General features: G+C 38.1%; 2 protein-coding genes across 2 annotated transcripts; both read left to right on the top strand.

The window, feature by feature from the left end:
- The first annotated feature begins 6,454 nt into the window (after positions 1-6,454).
- LOC117316307 lies at positions 6,455-7,371 on the top strand. Its single transcript, XM_033870849.1, has 2 exons — positions 6,455-6,590; positions 7,007-7,371. Exons 1-2 carry the CDS (start codon positions 6,455-6,457, stop codon positions 7,369-7,371), a joined length of 501 nt encoding a protein of 166 aa, XP_033726740.1.
- Positions 7,372-8,520: 1,149 nt separating this feature from the next.
- Positions 8,521-12,027, top strand: LOC117316076. The gene is made up of 4 exons (XM_033870561.1): positions 8,521-9,914; positions 10,091-10,210; positions 10,514-10,585; positions 10,813-12,027. The coding sequence occupies exons 1-4, from the start codon at positions 8,819-8,821 to the stop codon at positions 11,997-11,999; spliced, it is 2,475 nt and encodes an 824-aa protein (XP_033726452.1). The 5' UTR covers positions 8,521-8,818; the 3' UTR covers positions 12,000-12,027.
- Positions 12,028-19,378: the final 7,351 nt, after the last annotated feature.

Raw genomic sequence — 19,378 nt, 5'->3', positions numbered from 1 at the left:
AAACATGCCGATTTGAATCTTATATCTAAAAACAATGCAAAATTTGGTTGGTTATAAAATATTAAACTGACACATGTGATTATAAACCATGAATCCTGCTTGTTCATGCAGGGGTGGCAATCTACTTGTACGTCAACACCTGATATACATGTATCTCTCCACTTCGGTATATGCGATTGTCAAATGAATTTAATATTCACATCAAACATGTTACAATACTAGTGTTAAAATGACAACACTCACGGAGCCCAGACAAACATACATGTAGAATATCCACGTATCATAACATTCCTTTCGTACTATGATTTCTTAGATTACCCGGTGCATTTTCTCTGTAAATATATGCAACGGGTAATCTGTGAAATCAAACATTGTGCGAAAGAAACATAAGTTAACGTTAGTGCTATGGGTTTGTCTGAGTGACAATGTTGTTTTAACATATAATTATAATACATATGTATATCAAGTAGGCTTAATGAGCACAAACACAACATAGAGTATACTGTAGTATATAGAGACCCTTTTAATTCGATACCAGTGTCCTAAATAATTAAGGCAGTTACAGTAGAGAGAAAATTCCTGAAACTTTCATTTTTTAGCTTTCTGAAATGGATGTCCTTTTAGAGGGCACTGGATTCACCACTGATTCGAATTATGGAATAGTGGACTGCTGGCGTTAGGAGTGTTTTAGGATACAGTGCGAGATAAATTGTGAAGTAGGCCTATACGTGATTTTGGTTCCGTTAGGTCTACATCGAGGTATTTTTGAGCAGTTATAAATATTAGACTTGCTCAAGTTCACAGATAGGAAAATACCAGCCTGGCAGTCAGTGTAGTTTAAATTATGCTCTGATTCTATAGAATACCACGTTTCTCATATAGATCGTCTAATAGAAAAAAATTACTACGTACGACATACAAGAAAAATTGTATTAACTAACCTTGTCGGAAAGATGTATGATTTGGTCCATTCCATATCATTTTGCAATATTAGTGCTTTGGTATGGTCATCACAGGCCCCTGTAGCCACCACAGCAATGTCAGGATACTTATAATACAAAGAAGTTGAAACATCCTTCACCTCAGGCACTGTAGGGATTTCATCGCTAGACCTAGAAGGAACCTGCGATTCTGTTTGAATCTTTGGCGCGAAGAATTAACAAAAGTTGTTTTCTTGAAAAAATTGAGTGGATTCACCTGCGTACCTGCGTACAGGCAGTTACGCGCCTGTATACATGTTAAGATTTTACATACATATATGATAAGGGGCCTACCCATTGAACACTAATGCAAATCCAGTATTTAAGGTTTGGTTTATTTTGTTTAACGTCATACTAACAGCTAAAGTCATTTTAGGACGGCTTCCCCTGTATGCGATATGCATGCATGTGGCGAGTGCGTATGTGTGTTTATGGACCTGTTATGCTGATTTTTTCCTTCCTGCCCTGTGGCTGCCCTGCATGTAGGGCGCAAGAATTGTACCTGCTGCCCCATTGCATGATCGTAAGAGGCGACTAAATTTGGGATCTTATCTTTTCTCTTCTTTCTTACAAACTTTCTTCTTCCTAATGTCTCCTTTGACAATGCCTCACTTTTAGCCTTTAGTAGAGCGTTCGCCCCTGTGATGAAGGCTTTGGGTTCTGTCCCCTGGCCAAGACATACCAGTCTTTAAACATGGTAGTTGCCACTCCTGCTTAGCGCTCAGCATATTAGGAGTGGGACGACTGGTTCGCCCGTTGTTATTATGCTGTGACCGGGTGGGGTGTCTTGCTGGATGACTTCGGCGGTATGCTTCAGTGAGGTAGCAGTATAAATCGGCAAAAGTTATCACAAGGAGACTTAAGAGAAACATACTGTAGCCTCCCAAAACAAACATACGCACTCGCCACACGCATGTATCCCGCACGCACGAGAGGCCGTCCTTAAATGACCTTAGCTGTTGATAGGACATTATGTTGCGTATCGCACTAGCGTATGACAAATTATCCCTCATACGCTGACATACGCTTGTATACGTTTGTATACGTTTCAAACACGCTGGCATACGCTGAGGCAGAAATAAATGTTTGAGCATGTTCAAAAATTTTGTGCGTATGCGGACGTATGGTTAATACGCTAAGCATACGCTAGGAATACGCTGAATACGCTAGAGGTACGATATAGGTACGTTACTCATAGGTCGAGTTCGCTGGACATACGTTGCCATACGTTGGCGGAAGGTGTATCGTGCAACGTATAGTACAACTAGCTTATTATTGGCGTATGGCCAGCGTTTTGATAAAGTGTATATATAGGCTCCCATTTCTAGCTCATCTTCAGTTCTTCGTTCTGGGCATACGCAGTTCCAGTGATTTTTTTTACATTTTCATTTAAAGTACCCATGCCCTTTTTCATTGGGAATTTTGCTGCGCGAAAAGTTCAAATTGGGAATTTTACGACGATGAACCTACCATAATATGCTAAGTTACTAGAGTATACCATCAGACAGTTATTGTATTTGTGTGCTAATATAATAAATAAACAAACGAATTCATGATAAAGATTTTTATTGAACAGTATACTGTCTGTCACAGTAACTGAAAGACAAAAGTTCCTTCTAAAACTGTTTACGACGGTTGCCCATGCCTCTAAACAGATTGACTATCTCTTCTAAATCTGCATCGGTGAGAGGTGAGATGTTGCTCAAGTTGATGATGATGGCAGATTCTCACTATATCGGAGAGGTGTCCCTGTGTCAGGCGATTTCTCTTCTTTGTTAAGATGTTTTCCATAAGAGAAAAACTCCTCTCCACTACTGTAGTGGAACTTGGTATTAAACATGCCTTCTCCAGTAGCGTGAACACACAAGGGAAGCAGCCAGACAGGACCTGATCTCCCTTGAACACCTTGTAGATACGATCAATGGAAGTGTGACCATTTCCTCTGCAAGAAATAATAATAAAGCAATGTGATTTATTTTAACAAATCAATAAAGCAAACAATTCAACACTAATTGATAATTACTAAATTAATTGATTGAGTTGCAAACTGATTGAATGAATTTCAAGTGTCAACTACTTGCATTATAGATAAAAATGTGATACAATTTTATCATTGATGTATTATGACGAAGTTCAGATAACATTTTGGACTTCTTTCCTTAATAGTTCCCATATGTAATCATGTAAATTATATATCATTAAACAGTTTTCTTATAAAAAAAAAACAAACATTAACAACATTATACCAGTAACCTGAGTAGTAATCTTGAGTAACAGTTGGGCTCATACCCATCTGATAATAATGATGTAGTAGAATGACTTACCTCACAAACTCATAAACCAACACTCGTGCAGTTTTATCTAAAAAGAACAGTAACAGTGTAGTACACTCATGCAATGAAAACCCTGCAAGCAAATAAATGGAATTCACAAAATATACATTATTCAAATAACAAATACTTTAAATAAGAAATAAATGTGAAAGTAGAAATTAGTTAGATTGACAACTTTACTGTTGTAATTCCAGAAGAAATACCAAACAATGAAATATTGATTCCTTGATCTTTACTAAATACTTCTCTATTCAACTGGGTCTTAAGTTTTAAAAACAAGGTTACTGGTCATAATGAACTTGAAAAAGTAAATATGTAACGGATAACAGAACAGTCAAATGAAAAATAACTAATTAATAAACAATTCAAACTAGAACAAATAACAAGATAATATACCTCATCAGGAACAACTGAACTTTAAAATTCCTTAGCTCAGTCAGCAGCACATCTTTGTTGAAAAGTGCATGTTTGTTGACAGTGTGGCCCTGAAAGGTATCAGTCTTGTCTTGACCATAGTAGTCTGCCAACCCAGTTATAGCTGTCTAACGTACATCAAAAATAATTATGACTTTGACATAAAATTAATAAACATATCTATTGCTTAAAATAAGAAAAATAATTTTAGAAACATGTTGTGGTTGTTTTAGTACTAGACTTATTTTAGTGATTACTGGATATATCTTATTATACTAATTCAAAAGAAGTTTCTGAACACAGGCTTTAATAATTATTATTCAAATAAAAAAGTACTGGTTGATCAACATAAATGTTCACTAATCTATGTTAAATAGGAAAATTCAAACATACTTTGCCATATTCCTCAATATCTGTGGATCCAAAAATCCAAAGTGACCAAGTACTGGCATTCCAGTGTTGAAGGCATCTTCAATCTCATTAATGAGATCATATACAAGAGGTTTCCCTGAAAGTTATAAAATAAATCATCACTAAATGTGTATTGTAACAATAAATAATTTGTGTACTGTCACTCAGTCAAGAGGAAAACAAGTATCTACCCATGCCATTTGTACTGTATTATGTTTGGAATATTATTGTTAGTACAGTCAAAGTTGCTACTGTTTTGTACTTTACCTTGACTTCAGTGTAAATATTGAAATGTTACACTGTAAAACCTCATCTAAAGAATATTAATTTATCAGGGAAAGAACTTCACTTGAAAATCATTACTTAAGACTATATCGGCACCACATGTCCCCATTACCTTTTTCTCGTAGGAAGTCTTCCCCAGTCAAGTTTTGATCTTGAGTTCCGCGACGACGCATGGTCAGGGTAGTCCGATCGTCAATTTTGCTAACAAATCTGATATCTTATAGAACTCTGCATCCATTTCAGACAGATTGTTTCCTTCAATATGTTGTTGGTAGTTATCTATGAGTGAATGCAGATGATCAGTTGTGTTCTTGACATAGGATGGAAGCATGGTAAATGGATATGTTCCTCCTGTAAGTACAGGCTAAGCAGGTTCACAGGTTTTAAGATATCTGTGAGAAGAAGAATGTTTGCAACAACAGACTTGTTAGTTACAGACTGGCGTACACCCATAATATCAGACTCTCTCTTTTCCTCATACAAACTGTCCAAGGTATCAAGAATACAGGTATATCTGAAGAAGATAAAGTACATTTTGTTTAAGAGTTTTCTTGTACAATAACAGTGCATTATATATTCTATATTATGCTGCATAATTTGTTTGTGTTTTGTCAAATTCGTTTCTCAAATCATAATGAAATCATACTATTTCCAAATTGAAAGTAAATGAAGTCAATTTAGATTCAGTGATTGTGTCTTATTTTGATATTGATATTACCTTGATATAAACCTTGATGAGGCCTGGAGATGTGACAACCATCTTGTTGCAGCAGCACGTGTTATAGTCATCGGAGTCTTCCCATAGACAGCCTGAAATTTATAGTTTGAATTTATTGGTTTATAGGTAGCATTTTGAACGGAGGTTGAGCCAAGATCTGATCTCTTTCATCAATCTAAATTATTAAATCAATCAAGATTAGGAAAAGTTGCGGTGTTATTGACTTGTCTTAGACTTAAAACATTGTTTAATTATTTTATTCCATCATAATTAAAAGACATTTGTACTATTCATAATATATATTGTATTAACAGTATGAAATTAAGTATAATTTACTTCAGTAAAACTGTAAACTATTTTTTGAAGTAGCATTAAATCTGAAACAAATAGCCTAGGTCATAGAACGTTAGCACATAATTCATTACCTGGATGTGTTTAAAACCTGCCATCTTTTGCGGAGAAAATTCAAACATTTCCAAAGCGAAATCAAAACTCCATCAACATCTTGTAGAAGAGGAAATCTCTTGATAAGGTGTGCCATATACAGTGCCAACCTGTGGTTGCGACAGTTCACATACACCACAAACGGGTTTTGGTGCCTCACTCTTCTTTGAAGACCTATAATTGAGTAAATTTTCATAATTAATAAAATTGTTAACCTTTACTTAAAGCATATGTGTATATATTTACATTTGGTGTGGCAATGCCCTTATATATTACTAGTAAATCCCTACTAAAAGCAGCTTCATCTATGAGAGTATAACTGAAGTTGCCATGAGGGCGTATGAATATCTCACTTGCAAAAAATGTAAACAAAGATGGCCGCCATACATTGTAAAGTCACATTGACATGAGATTTTAATAAATTCTGAATAAATATGTTGTGGCAACCATCAAATTATATTTTGTTTTTATTTGGCAAAATAATAACATGTATTAAATAAAAAATTCAATCCAATAAATGAAAAAAAATAATAAATCCCAAAACCCAAGACCAAGAAAATTGGGTTCTGGGTAAATACACTGTTGTCGTCTGCTAGCTGCTGCTGCTGAGAATGGCTGATCAACAGAACCTTGCAATTGGTAACTTTAAGATGGAAATACCTGAATGTTTAAAAGACAACGACAGTATTTCAAGTGAAGGCGGTGATATATTGAGCAACATGAACATGGCAGAATTAGATCTTCTTGGAGAACTGGTTGGAATTGATCATGATGAATCCCTCCAAGAAGCACTAGCCAGCATCCATGACCATTGAGAATCAGATTCAACATGTAGGCCTACACTCGAACCTGCCAAGCATGAAGTTGAAATGGATGAAGACTTTGTGGAACCAAAACCAAAAAGATTTAAACATGTGACAACAGAAGATATTGAAAAGTTGTTCGAGGTGAGACAAGCCCCTAGTACCAAGAAAAACACAGCCTGGGGATTGAAAATATTTCAAGGTATGCAAATTTAACAATTACCATTTACCATTGCTCTAAATTTATCACTATCAGACTTAAATTTGATCTACTTGTAACTTAAGTCAAGATAACTATGAATTATTGAAAATAAAACCCATGTTTCTCAGGAAATCATCCCGAAATGCATATATTTCATGAAGAAAATACCAGATCGTGTACTTCTGAGTGCAGCATAGCATTCAATAAACAGTCGAGACACATTATTGTTGCAAGTAAATTTAAAGCAATCAAAAAAAGTCTCGACTGGTACACAATATGATGAAGAACTAAATATGCATAAAATCTTATTTAAGCCCTGTAGATTTTATCAATGAATTTGGGTCTAAAACAGTCGCCCCTCCCTTCTCGCAAGTTCTTTTATATTCTTACCCTTATAAAATTGTTTATTTAAATAGAGTGGAACAAGGAGACAACAGGGAGGGAGTTAAACCTGGGTACAGTTTCCGAAGAAGACCTTGCTGAAAGCCTCAGTAAATTTTACTGTGAAGTGCGGCCAGCCCCCAAAAGTCAAGACCAAGACAATATTGAGAATGTGTACCATAGAAACAGTCTCATCAGCATCCGAGCAGCAATAAACCGACATTTGTCTGATATTCACAGAAACATTGATATCGTCAGGGATAAACAATTCAAAATGTCCAACGGAATACTAGATGGCCTTCTTAAACAGAGAATGAGACTCGGCCTTTCCAAACCGGTGACGCACAAAGAGATTATAGACCAAGATGACCTGGAGAAAATTGCAGCTTATTTTGAATAAGCGCCCAACTCACCAGTGATTTTACGACAATATGTGTGGTATACACTCGCAGTTCATTTCGTGTCGAGAGGAATGGAGTTCCACCATCAGCTGAAGCTGGATTCCTTCATCTTTGAAGGCGACAACTCTGAAGAGTTTGCTACAATGTCGCACGAAACACAACAAAAAAATATGCAGGGTGGCCTGACACATGCTGGTGGGGATGGGGGGGAAAGCGTATGTATGCACATTACGACAACGCTACGTGTCCAGTTAAAATGCTAAAAATGCTAATGGAAAAAACTGACCCTACTGCTACGAGTCTGTTCAACCAGTTTGACAAAAGCGCGTCACTGAAACCAAAGGAAAGTGCGATATGGTACACCAGTAAAGGTCTTTCAAAGCGTACTTTCGCGAAATTCTTGTCAGACATATGTGTAGCAGCGAAGGTCGTGAAGAAATACACACCTCATTGTCTGCGAGCAACAGCGATACAGTTCCTGAATGACGAAGGATACGAGGCACGACATATAATGTATATGAGTGATCATAAATGCGAGTCGTTGCTCAGATCGTACAACAGAAATGTAGCCACTCACCAGAAAAAGTCGCTCAGCTCGTCGTTGTCCGCCATTATCCAACCCAAAGCGAAACTTGGCGAGGTCTCTCAATCCGATGAATTGAGTGCGGTCGCTGCCGTTAGAACAGTGTCTCTGCCCGTGCAGAACTCGTCGACATCTTCTGCACTAGTCCCCAGTAACAACTGTCTGTCCCAAGTGTCTGTGAGGTCAACAAACAACTTCACTCCTGGGTTTTTCGCGAATTCCACTTTCTCGGGTTGCATTATCAACATCAACCGACCGGATTGCTAACTGGGTCAACCTAATCACCGCGGACTATGTAAACCGCAGACAATCACCGCGGACTATGTAAACCGCAGAATGAGTGCACCGAATATAGGCCGCACTGCTACAGTTGTTAACATGTTCTATGACACTTCAATAGTTATTGTATGAATGTGATTTGTTTTTCAATATTGAATTAAATATGTTCTAAGTATTAAAACAAATGAATATAAAACGATAGCGTTGTTTCGTCTTTTCAAATAGTGTAGGAAATTGCGCGTGACGTCAGCTGTTACTTGTGCGCCGTTCTAGATATTCACAGACCTGCCAACCCTCCCTATTTTGTAGTAATCCTTACGATTTCTGCATGCTAATTACGACTCTACGATTTCAATATGAAAAATACGATTTTTAAAAAAATTGCAAAAAAAAATCCGGTTTTAATTTTCCGTGTTTCCGTGTTTCATTTTATAATATTGGTGTTACTTTCGGGTAGCCTCGGCGTTTTCTACCCAAGCGGATAAAACACGAGGATTCCGAATGTATCACGTAGTCTAAAACGCTTAACTGGCATGTTCATTCATATACATACAAGCGTCATAGTGACGATGATTTAGTCGAAGATGTCGGCCTCAAAAAGGGAGGCCCAGTCATCTATCGACGAAACTAGTCCCAAAAAGAAGAAGAAATGGACACAGACTTTCCGTACTGAATACTCCAGATCATACCCTTGTATCACTTCGAGTGATAAAGGAAATACCTTCGCTTTTTGCTCGACGTGCAGGGTCAGCGTTTCTATTGCCCACGGCGGCAAAGATGATATCAAAAAGCACGTGGCGAGAATTAAACACAAGCAGGCAGACGTCAAAGGTACCAGACCTGTGACAGATTTTTTTCAAATGGGCACAGACTTATCGACCATAAAGGCTGAGTGTTTATTCACTAGTTTTCTAATGAAGAAGAACATTCCAATGAGTGCCGCTGATGGAACTGGAGAGCTATTCCGGGAAATGTTTCCTGATTCGAAAATAGCTCGGAACTACGCGTGTGGGCGAACGAAATCACAGGCAATCGTCAATGAAATGGCTGCGGACTCAACAAAACATATCTGTGACTTAATGAGGAGTTCGGCGTATAGTATTGCCACTGATGGGTCAAACGACAATGAGTATAAATTATATCCAATAGTTGTAAGGGTTTATGACCCATCTTCTGGGATGATTGAAGTTAACTTGCTATCAATTCCAAACCTAGTGGGGAGCAGCACAGGAGAAAACATTGCTTGTCTGATGGCTAGTGAACTTGAAAAACTCAATGTTAGTTGGAAAAATTGTGTGTCTTTTTCATCAGATAATGCATCAGTCATGACCGGAAAAAACAAAGGTGTTGTATCCTATCTAAGAAATCATCAGCAAGAACTCATATTAGTAGGATGTCCCTGTCATCTGATTCATCTCGCAGCCAAAAAAGCTACATCAGCCTTGCCATTTAAGGCAGATGATCTACTCGTTGATATATACTACTACTTTGAAATGAGTGCAAAAAGAAGACAGGAACTTCAGGAATTCCAAATGGCTTCTTCAGGAGAAACTCGAAAGATACTAAAGCATGTTTCCACAAGATGGTTGTCACTGGAAAAAGCTCTCAACAGACTTCTTGAAGAATGGAATCCTTTATCTGCGTACTTTTGCAAAATTGTGAAGGAACAGAGAGAGAAAGGTACATTTTTTAATCCTTTCGCCAGTCCATCTAATTTTTCAAAGCATGTTATAAATATGCAAATTTTCATTTTAATATATAATATAATGAAATTTAAAATTTGTAAATTTATTATAGAAAATGTGGATAAAAAAATCATGATGATAGTTTTCATTATTGCTTTTAATATTTTTCAGCTGCTTCTCAATCGCTAAGGAGTGCTCTATTACAGTCAAACAAGACACAAAAAACAACAGAAGCAAGGTCTGAAAGGAAAGCAATTGATACTCACAAGAAGCAAGCCAGTTTTGTGGATAGTATGTTTATTTTGATTTTGTTTGTGTAGTTGTTTTTTAGTTATTGCTGTCATATTTAATGTGTGTTTAACAATTAGAAATGTAAATTAAAACAATAGAGTTTGAGGTCATTACATTTAACTAGTTACTACCGATGAATATAATTTGACAGAAATATACTGGTAGTACATGTAACTGCAGCTGAATTAAGTTTAATCAGTAATTTGGTCTATAATAATCATCATGCCTCTAGGTATTAAAAAGGCAGGATTTTTTTCAGATATTGAATTTATAAAATCAAAATATTTTTGTTTTTGTTTTTAGAATTTGTAAATCTGCAGCAACAGAAAAAACCTTCCACTGATCCGTGTACGAGCACAACCAATTCTTCCACTGGTGAGTTGAATAAATGGTCAAACAAATATTAAAAAAGTGCACTTGTATATATATTTTAATATATACTGTCAGTAATACATGTAAAAGGAAATGTAAAAGTTAGTGATAAGTATCATAAGACTTTTCATTTACTTTGTGGCAATGTTTTACAAAATTGAAATCTTTATCTATCGTGCACTAAGTGAACTTAAAAATTCTTTGGTTAAACTTTTAAAATTTTATTTTAGAGTCAAGGCCAGGGGTCATCAAGCACTACAGCAGTAAGACAGGGAAAACAACTGATGTACAAGTGGAAAAGTTAAGGTGCAGTAACAGTTCGTCGTGTCGGCAAAAGTCTGTCTGTAACCTTTCAAGATCATCCAGCACCAAGTGTTCAGGTGGTAACAGTGATAAGTTGAAATCATCCAGCACCAAGTCTTCAGGTGGTAACAGTGATAAGTTGAAATCATCCAGCACCAAGTCTTCAGGTGATAATAGTGATAAGTTGAAGTCATCAAGTGCTGAGTCTAATAGTGATAGTCTTGGCAAGACAGCAAATAAACACAAATCAAATGGCCAAACCAGAGAGTGCAGGATAGCAGAAGAACTGACAAGTTTTGAAAATATGGCATATGCCTCATTCCTAGCTAGCACATTACCAGTTTTTAATGCTACAAATCTCGCTTTACAGGAAGATGAGCCTCAGATCCACCTTGTTAAAACTAAATTAACAAGTCTTCTTAGAAACATCATGATGAGATTTCTCCTGCCAGATGTTATTAGTGGTGACCTCACAGAAGTGCCGTACGAGGACAAGTCTTCTCATAAACCAGACAAAGATATCATGATTGGTAACTTTACAGAAGAAGTTGTGGGAAGTTTAGCTGATCCTGCTCAATTCTTTGTAAATGTTCGACAATTCTTCTGCGATGCATGCACATATATCATTAATAAACTTCCTCTAAAGGATGACATATACATACATGCCCAAGTAGTTGATGTTTCGTTGAGAAGGAAAGTGTCATTTAAGTCAGTAAAGTTCTTTCTTAACAAATTCCCGTTCCTGCTAGAGGAATCCTATAAGGTACAAGAACAGTTTTTAGCTTACCAAGTTGATGATCTTCCACCTGAAATTGACAAAGATAACATTAGAATAGACACAAAGTGGACAATTTTGTCCACTAGGTATGATGTCTTGGCCAGGGTGATGCTTGCGATTTTGGTTATACCGCACAGCAATGCAGATTGCGAAAGAGTATTTTCGTTGGTGCGAAAAACCAGAACTGAGTACAGATCAAGTATGTCAAACAGGACACTGGAAGCTATTGTGATCAGAAAACTCAAGATAATGGACAGTAATGGACATGAGAAGTTTTCTCCTGAATTTCTCAGAAAAGCAAAGCATGCTACTAGTGCAGCTCTATCAAAGGAGTAATACAATGCAGTCTGAAAAATAAAACAGAAATACAGAAAAATATTTTTGTGTGTTTAATTATAAGGATTATATGGTAAAAAGAAACATGCTGAGGAGTTTGTAAATGCTGCATAAAAGTGCTCAGAATGTACCTCCTGCTACCTAGGATTTCAAAATTTTCCGGGGGAGGCCCCCCGTACCCCTCTTACGAGAGGGTGGCTCCTCCCCCCTCTCGTGCTCTCCCCCTGGCAAGGCCCTTCGGCCCTTGCTTTTGTGGCCTATGGCCACAACACTACTATTTTTAAAATATAAAGGTTGGCAGGTCTGTATTCACCTGACCTGACGGTAGAAAGCCGGAAATTTGAATTTTGGAAGATTTTTTTCATATTTTTTTATTTTTGCGATTCATTAATAGAACGTAAATATAAGCGATAAACTGCCTAGATGCGGCAGACCTACTGGTATAACTGCCACATGTGTCACAGACAAACAATCATGGTGCGCTAGCGCGCACCATTCAGTTTGTCTGTGACACATGTGGCAGTTATACCAGTAGGTCTGCCGCATCTAGGCAGTTTATTGCTTAATTAAACTCTGTGCTTAAATGTTTTATGTAAGTTGATGAACTTGATCCAAATTATTAAGTGGTGAATAGGTGTAATTTTGTATATTATACATTTGATAAATATATTATATGCTATCATAGGTTTGGGGATAATTACCTGTCTGTACACCACTCATAGTGTTGCATCCATCCAGAGCGAAGAAACGCATTTGGTCGAACTCAACTCCCTTTGCGGTTACAAATTGTTGAAGTACTTCCATTATGTGTGCTGATGTACCCTTCTGGAGTTGGGCAAAGCCCAGGAATCTCGTAACCACACCTGTATTCATGGCAAACTTCGCCATCACTCATTTGACTGCGGTGGGCCACATCACTGCTTTCATCGAGGAGAATTGAATATGGCTTGTCTCCACTGGCAAGCTGATCAAGTACCTTTTTTTCTAGATGGGAGGACAGGCAGTTAATCATTTGGGTGATTGAAGTGGATGACTGATAATGTGTGGCACTACTTTATAAGTGTTTCTGAAGTTCTGGTACACCAAGTTTGGCGACAAATCGTACAAACGTTTCTGTGTTTTCTGAGGCCGCCCAATGCTGCTGTATGATAAAGTCAATACATTCAAATATTTGTTTGAGTGCATTCCTCAAGGTCTGAGAAGCATTTAGCTTTGTTCTTTCATTCTGTTGGCATACCTGATTATATACGTTTATGTTAGAAGTTGCATTAACGTATCTTTCAACCGAAAGTTTGTGGAGCACAGATTCTCTATGACTTGTCAACATACGAGTAGGGTGGGTTCCTAGCGACTTTGTACCCCCGCTCATAAATGGGCTTGCTACACCACATGATTTCATTCCAAAAAGCTCACAATATTTACATAGGTAGACAGATTTAGCTGAGCTGTAGTACAGCCAGTCATACAGAGATTCATATTTCAAACGAACCTGTGTCCGTTTATCACTGGCTTCTAGGTGTATTTTCATTGACTGTGACTCGTCATGACGATATTCGGCAAGTTCTGGTTCCTCAGGCACTGGCTTTATGTAATTGTTGAACTCTTCAAATTTATCTTCAATGTTTTGCAAGTCGTCAGAAGTAACGCAGGAAGCACTCGCGCCGATCGCGACAGACTCATCATGATCAGTCTCTAACAAAACATCAGTCTCACTCTCACTAGTAACTGTAACGTTAGGACTAGGTTCACATACCGTGCTACACAGTTTCTGCCGTTTAAAGAGCTGGTCAATTGGCAATAGGCCTTGTGAGTCACGTTTTTTTTTTTTTTTTTTTCTTTGTGTAATACTTTTGTCTCGGTTACCTTGACTCGTTGCGGTGGTCTTAGAGAAGCTTCGTATTTACGTAGTAGTATTATTTGAAGCGTTTTGGTGACCGTGATTATCGACTAACTAAAAACCTCGACCGAGATGTATGAAAGCGTGTATTCGTGTGGAAGCGACAGATTATAAACAAACACGCTATGAATAAAGCTGAAATATTTTATTGCTTCCGATGACCTTAAAACACGGGACATTTAAGGGTTTTTTTTTTTTTTTTAATTTTTCATTGAACTATTTTACAAGCCAATTGGGGAAAAAAGAGTCAGATTGGGAAAAAATCTACGAGGGGAAAGTATCGAAAGTCGGCACTTTAACAGGGGTAAAAAAATAACTGAGTTCATACGCTACTCATACGCTAGCCATACGCAGAATACACTGGCTATACGCTGCTCATACGCTGACATTCGCTGTCAATACGCTGGCCATATGCTACTCATACGCTACTCATACGCTACTCATACATGTAGGTTCAATACGGTAAGTATACGCACAATTCTGTATTTTCAAGGGCTTTTTTGTGCGTATGAAAATTATATTATGAATTTTCATACGCAACGCATACGTTTCTCTCATACGCAACAGGGCCATTAAACAATAAAACCTAACCAAATCATATTTGAAAGGATCACTGCATTGCAGGTGAGCGATTTGGGCCTATGTTTAGATGAGGTATTACGTTCTTGAGATACTATTGGGTGGTAGAAATAAATTGTCTAATTCCTTTTTCCAAACACCTTCCAGCTGTCTTGAAGAAAGTAAATTCAAAAGACGTTCTAGATTTTCAATAGCGGGAGATTCATCTAACGTCGGCGATGACGGTGGTAACTAAAGGCTCTGTCAATGAATCAAATTATACAGTTGTTACGGTATCTGCGATTGAAGACGTGGACAGTGCAGATATGGAATTGATGTTTGCGGCTACTGCATGGCCAGTTGAATTCACAGAAGCTGTGGATGGAGCATTATCGATTGATGCTAGGGACAAAACTAACAACGGGAGGAATTCTTTGATCAGTAGGTTTAGAGGGGGCAAGTAACCCATCAAAAATAGCACTAGGAATGTAAGGGAAAATCCCACAAGCCTTGAAACCATTTTTAATATTACTTCTTGTGAAAGCCGACTCCCAAGCAGACTTCAAGTGTCTAGGGAAACTCCATTTCGAGACTAAAATGTGCGTTGTATGAGGCGGAAGATACAATATAAATGTTTTTTCTCGTGCTTATTAGAGCATGGCCAATGATTCCTGTGATGAATGTCCGTCGAGAATGAGAAGTTGGGGTCTTTTTTTCGGCATAGTTCTTTAGAACAACGTCCCTGAACCACTTTTCACATATCTGGTCATTAATCCAATCTAATTAAAATCTAGATGGTCATTCTCACTACGTTATGTAACGTTGTAACGTAGTGAGAATGACCATCTAGATTTTAATTAGATTGGTAATTAATCCATCCATTTTCTTGTGTCGTCCACACGTCGTCCACACGTTTTCCCTTGATAACAAACATGGGCCGCATCGAATCACCTTTAGCATTCACACAGGCCATTATGGAGACTTTAGTACTAGAGTTGCCTGTCCTCCCTACAACATTCTTAGAACCCTTTTTCGCTATTACCTCAACAGTGTTGTACTCGAAGGATCGCAAGGATCCATCTGTTGTTGGGATTGGAAGCTTGGTTTAACAGTCGGTTTGGTTTGGTTTGGTTTGTTAAACGTCCTATCAACAGCTGAGGTCATTTTAGGACGGCCTCCCGCGCGTGCGATATGCATGCGTGTGGTAAGTGCTTATATGTGTTGGGAGGTATATCTGTGTTTGTCAAGTTGCGGTGGCGCATAACCGATAGCCGATTTGCTACTTTACAGGAGCATTGTACACACTTGCAACGGGCAAGACTAAAATGAATGCTTACACTGAAATTTCACCCCTTTTGTAACATGAATAACCAGTTTGTGAAAGTGATTTATATCGGCCAGGGGACAGAACCGAAAGTCTTCCTCACAGTGGCGAACGCTCAACTAAAGGCCAAAAGAGAGGCAGTGTCAAGGGAGACGTTAAGAATGCTTCAGTGAGGTAGCACTATCAATAGGCCTAGCACAATGAGACTTAACACGAACAAACCGCAGCCTCCCAAAACACACATGCACTCGCCACACGCATGCATGTCGCACGCACAGGAGGCCGTCCTTAAATGACCTTAGCTGTCAATAGGACGTTAAACAAAATAAACCAAACCAAATCAGTGAGGTAGCACTATAAATCGGCAAAAATTTCGGCATATCACAAGAAGACTTAACACGAACATACCGCAGCCTCCCAAAACACGCATACGCACTCACCACACGCATGCATGTCGCACTCACGGGAGGCCGTCCTTAAATGACCTTAGCTGTCAATAGGACGTTAAACAAAATAAACCAAACCAAATCAGTGAGGTAGCACTATAAATCGGCAAAAATTTCGGCATATCACAAGAAGACTTAACACGAACATACCGCAGCCTCCCAAAACACGCATACGCACTCACCACACGCATGCATGTCGCACTCACGGGAGGCCGTCCTTGAATGACCTTAGCTGTTAATAGGACGTTAACAAAATAAACCAAAATAAAAAAACCTATCTGACCAAAGATGTTGATTGGCCATTAATCCTTATCAATCAGTCAACCAAATATATATTACTCCGACTATCAACTAACATCGTTATAGACTAACATAGTGTCTCTTCCAGAGGACAGCGCCTTTATCTTTTCTACCACAATCAAAAGCTCCACTAATGAATCCTTTTATTTACTGTAATGGTAAAACGTGAAGAAATGTAGTGTTAAGAAAAAAGCGAAATAAAATTTAGTCGCCTGCTACGATTCTGCAATGAGAGCGGTAGGTACCAATTTCGTGAAGGAAGGTGTAAAAAGTTACGCAGGATTGAATTATTCTTACCTGTACATCGCCTGTCGAGTTCAATATCCCTGTGATTCCATCCATACTAGTGTTAACACTGTATAACGTTACCCATTGATTAGTATTTGCTCGTCCACGGGTTTGGATTGTCTTCAATGCCGAGATCGCCTGAAACTCTACCTGTGAAAATTTTTGAACAGGAAAACAGAGTCAACATGGAACCAAACTCTGGCTATTGCGAGGACGTTAAACCCCTAAAAATAAAACAAAGCAAACCAAAGATCTATATCCGAGACCATTTCGTTTGCTTTTATTCTGTTTAACGTTTTATTATTCAAATTCATTAAATTAAAATTAATAAGATTTGCCTATTTTGATATTTATCATTACAAAGGACAACTAGAAATTGTTATGGACAATTTAACGGGTTTTTCACACCTTTGACAAACTTATGGGAGCATTGACCTTTATTACCTTGAATGTAGGTCAAGGTCATTCAGTTAAACAAAATTATTAGACCGTCATTCAAGCATGTTACAGACAAAATATTAAGTCCCTGGGTCTCTTGCCTATTCAGAAGTCGTTTCAAGATTTTAGCCAATTTGACCCCTATGACCTTGAATGTAGGTTAAGGTCATTCAGTTGAACAAACTAGTTAAGTCCCTGGGGCTCTTGGTTATTGAGAAGATTTAACAATGTAATCATGGAAAGTTTCATACTGCATCGATCAATATAAAAAAATCAAATGAAAAAGCTGAAAATTTGGTGACCTCTGACCCCATAGTGAACTTTTCTATTTGATTTGGTTTGGTTTATTTTGTTTAACGTCCTTTTAACAGCGGGCTACATGCATGCGTGTTGTGAGTGCGTATGTGTGTTTTGGGAGGCTGCGGTATGTTCGTGTAAAGTCTCCTTGTGATAGGCCGGAACTTTCGCTGATTTATAGTGCTACCTCTGACCTTAAAACTTGTGGAAAGAAAACGTAGGCCCTAGACATTATCTACAATTAATATAATTACATGACCTCAGTAAAATGAAAACTTTTTGAGTTATGGCCATTTTAAAATTTTCAATACATGACGTCATGGCGGCCATATTGGATTTTGGACCGACCGCAGAGTAACAAGACTTATAGTCAGTACCATATCATAATCATATCATAATCATATCACAAAAGTTTGTGCTGAATCCCACTGGTGGATTTGAGAAGAAACTTAAAATGTGAATAGTCCCAATACACAAAATATCATAGGAAATATTCAAATTGGCGTAGCGCGGTAACGACAAATGTTACCGAAAAACTACAAACATCAAAATCATCAGAATGGCATATAGCATCATCATGTGAGCGAATTCTTGAAAAAGATTGAAAAGTGAAGATTTTTTCAAAATAGACTAACATGACCCCTAATTAAGGGGGGTTTTAGGTCATCTGACCCGTCGTCGTGCGCCGTGCGTCGTGCGTAAACTTTTCACATTTCAAACTCATGTTCCACCAGTGGGATTGAGCTGAAACTTGCCATAAATGATCCTGAGATGGTCCTGACTAAGTGTTGTTATTTTTCGGGTTGGTCCGTAATCCAAGATGGCCGCCATAGCCGCCATCTTGAAAACACATTTTAAACTTCTTCTCATGTTCCACCAGTGCTATTAAGCTGAAACTTGCCTGAAATGATCCTGATATGATCCCGACCAAGTCTTGTTATTTTTAGGGTCGGTCCTAAATCCAAGATGGCCGCCGTGGCCGCCATCTTGAAAACACATTTAAAACTTCTTCTCCAGTTCCACCAGTGCTATTAAGCTATAACTTGCCTGAAATGATCCTAATATGATCCTGACCAAGTGTTGTTATTTTTCGGGTCAGTCCGAAATCCAAGATGGCCGCCATAGCCGCCATCTTGAAAAACACATTTTAAACTTCTTCTCAAGTTCCACCAGTGCTATTGAGCTGAAACTTGCCTGAAATGATCCTGATATGATCACAACTAAGTGTTGTTATTTTCCGGGTCGGTCCGAAATCCAAGATGGCCGCCATATCCGCCATCTTGAAAAAACAAATTTTATGCTTTTTCTCAATTTCCATCAGTGCTATTCAGCTGAAACTTGCCTGAAATGATCCTGATATGATCCTGACTAAGTGTTGTTATTTTCCCGGGTTGGTCCGTAATCCAAGATGTCCGCCATAGCCGCCATCTTGAAAAACACATTTTAAACTTCTCAAGTTCCACCATTGCTATTGAGCTGAAACTTGCCTGAAATGATCCTGATATGATCACAACTAAGTGTTGTTATTTTCCGGGTCGGTCCGAAATCCAAGATGGCCGCCATATCCGCCATCTTGAAAAAACAAATTTTATGCTTTTTCTCAATTTCCATCAGTGCTATTCAGCTGAAACTTGCCTGAAATGATCCTGAAATGATCCTGACTAAGTGTTGTTATTTTCCCGGGTTGGTCCGTAATCCAAGATGTCCGCCATAGCCGCCATCTTGAAAAACACATTTTAAACTTCTCAAGTTCCACCATTGCTATTGAGCTGAAACTTGCCTGAAAGATCCTGATATGGCCTGACCAAGTGTTGTTATTTTTCGGGTTGGT

The sequence above is a fragment of the Pecten maximus genome, chromosome 18 (genome assembly GCF_902652985.1).
Source record: "Pecten maximus chromosome 18, xPecMax1.1, whole genome shotgun sequence".
NCBI classification, from domain to species: Eukaryota; Metazoa; Mollusca; class Bivalvia; order Pectinida; family Pectinidae; genus Pecten; species Pecten maximus.
Note: the sequence above shows the minus strand (reverse complement) of the source record. Positions and strands in the feature narration are given on the sequence as shown.